The sequence below is a fragment of the Egretta garzetta genome, unplaced genomic scaffold, assembly GCF_000687185.1.
Source record: "Egretta garzetta isolate BGI_Z169 unplaced genomic scaffold, ASM68718v1 scaffold396, whole genome shotgun sequence".
Lineage (NCBI taxonomy): Eukaryota > Metazoa > Chordata > Aves > Pelecaniformes > Ardeidae > Egretta > Egretta garzetta.
In genome coordinates, this window is record NW_009259861.1 from 19,377 (window position 1) to 19,697 (window position 321).

The following is a 321-nucleotide window of genomic DNA, read 5'->3' on the forward strand; positions in this document are numbered from 1 at the left end:
TCCAGCAGCACAGGGAGCGCTTCAGGGCCCGCTCCAGCCCCGTGCTGGTGCTCGGCTGCGACCTGCAGCGCGCTCGGCTCATCTTCCAGGTGGCTGAGGAGTCAGGGCTGCTGTCACAGGAGTTTCACTGGATGCTGGGCTCCCCGCTCAGCGCCGGTGAGCTGCAGACTGAGGGGCTGCCCCTGGGGCTGCTGGCCTACGGGGAGGTCAACCGGCCCCCGCTGGAGCTCTTCATCCAGGACGCTGTAGAGCTGGTGTCCCGGGCCATCGCCAATGCCGCCCGCGTCCGCCCCAACCTGGCTCTCCTGCAGACGATGGGGA

The 321-nt window shown here is 69.2% G+C and overlaps 1 protein-coding gene across 1 annotated transcript in view; it reads left to right on the forward strand.

Moving 5' to 3' along the window:
* GRIN3B (glutamate ionotropic receptor NMDA type subunit 3B) overlaps positions 1 to 321 on the forward strand; it is a 6,754-nt gene that overhangs the window by 863 nt on the left and 5,570 nt on the right. Inside the window, 1 exon segment of the mRNA XM_035895609.1 lies at positions 1 to 321. This exon segment is cut by the window's left edge and continues 94 nt beyond it. Coding sequence (XP_035751502.1) covers positions 1 to 321 — 321 coding nt within the window.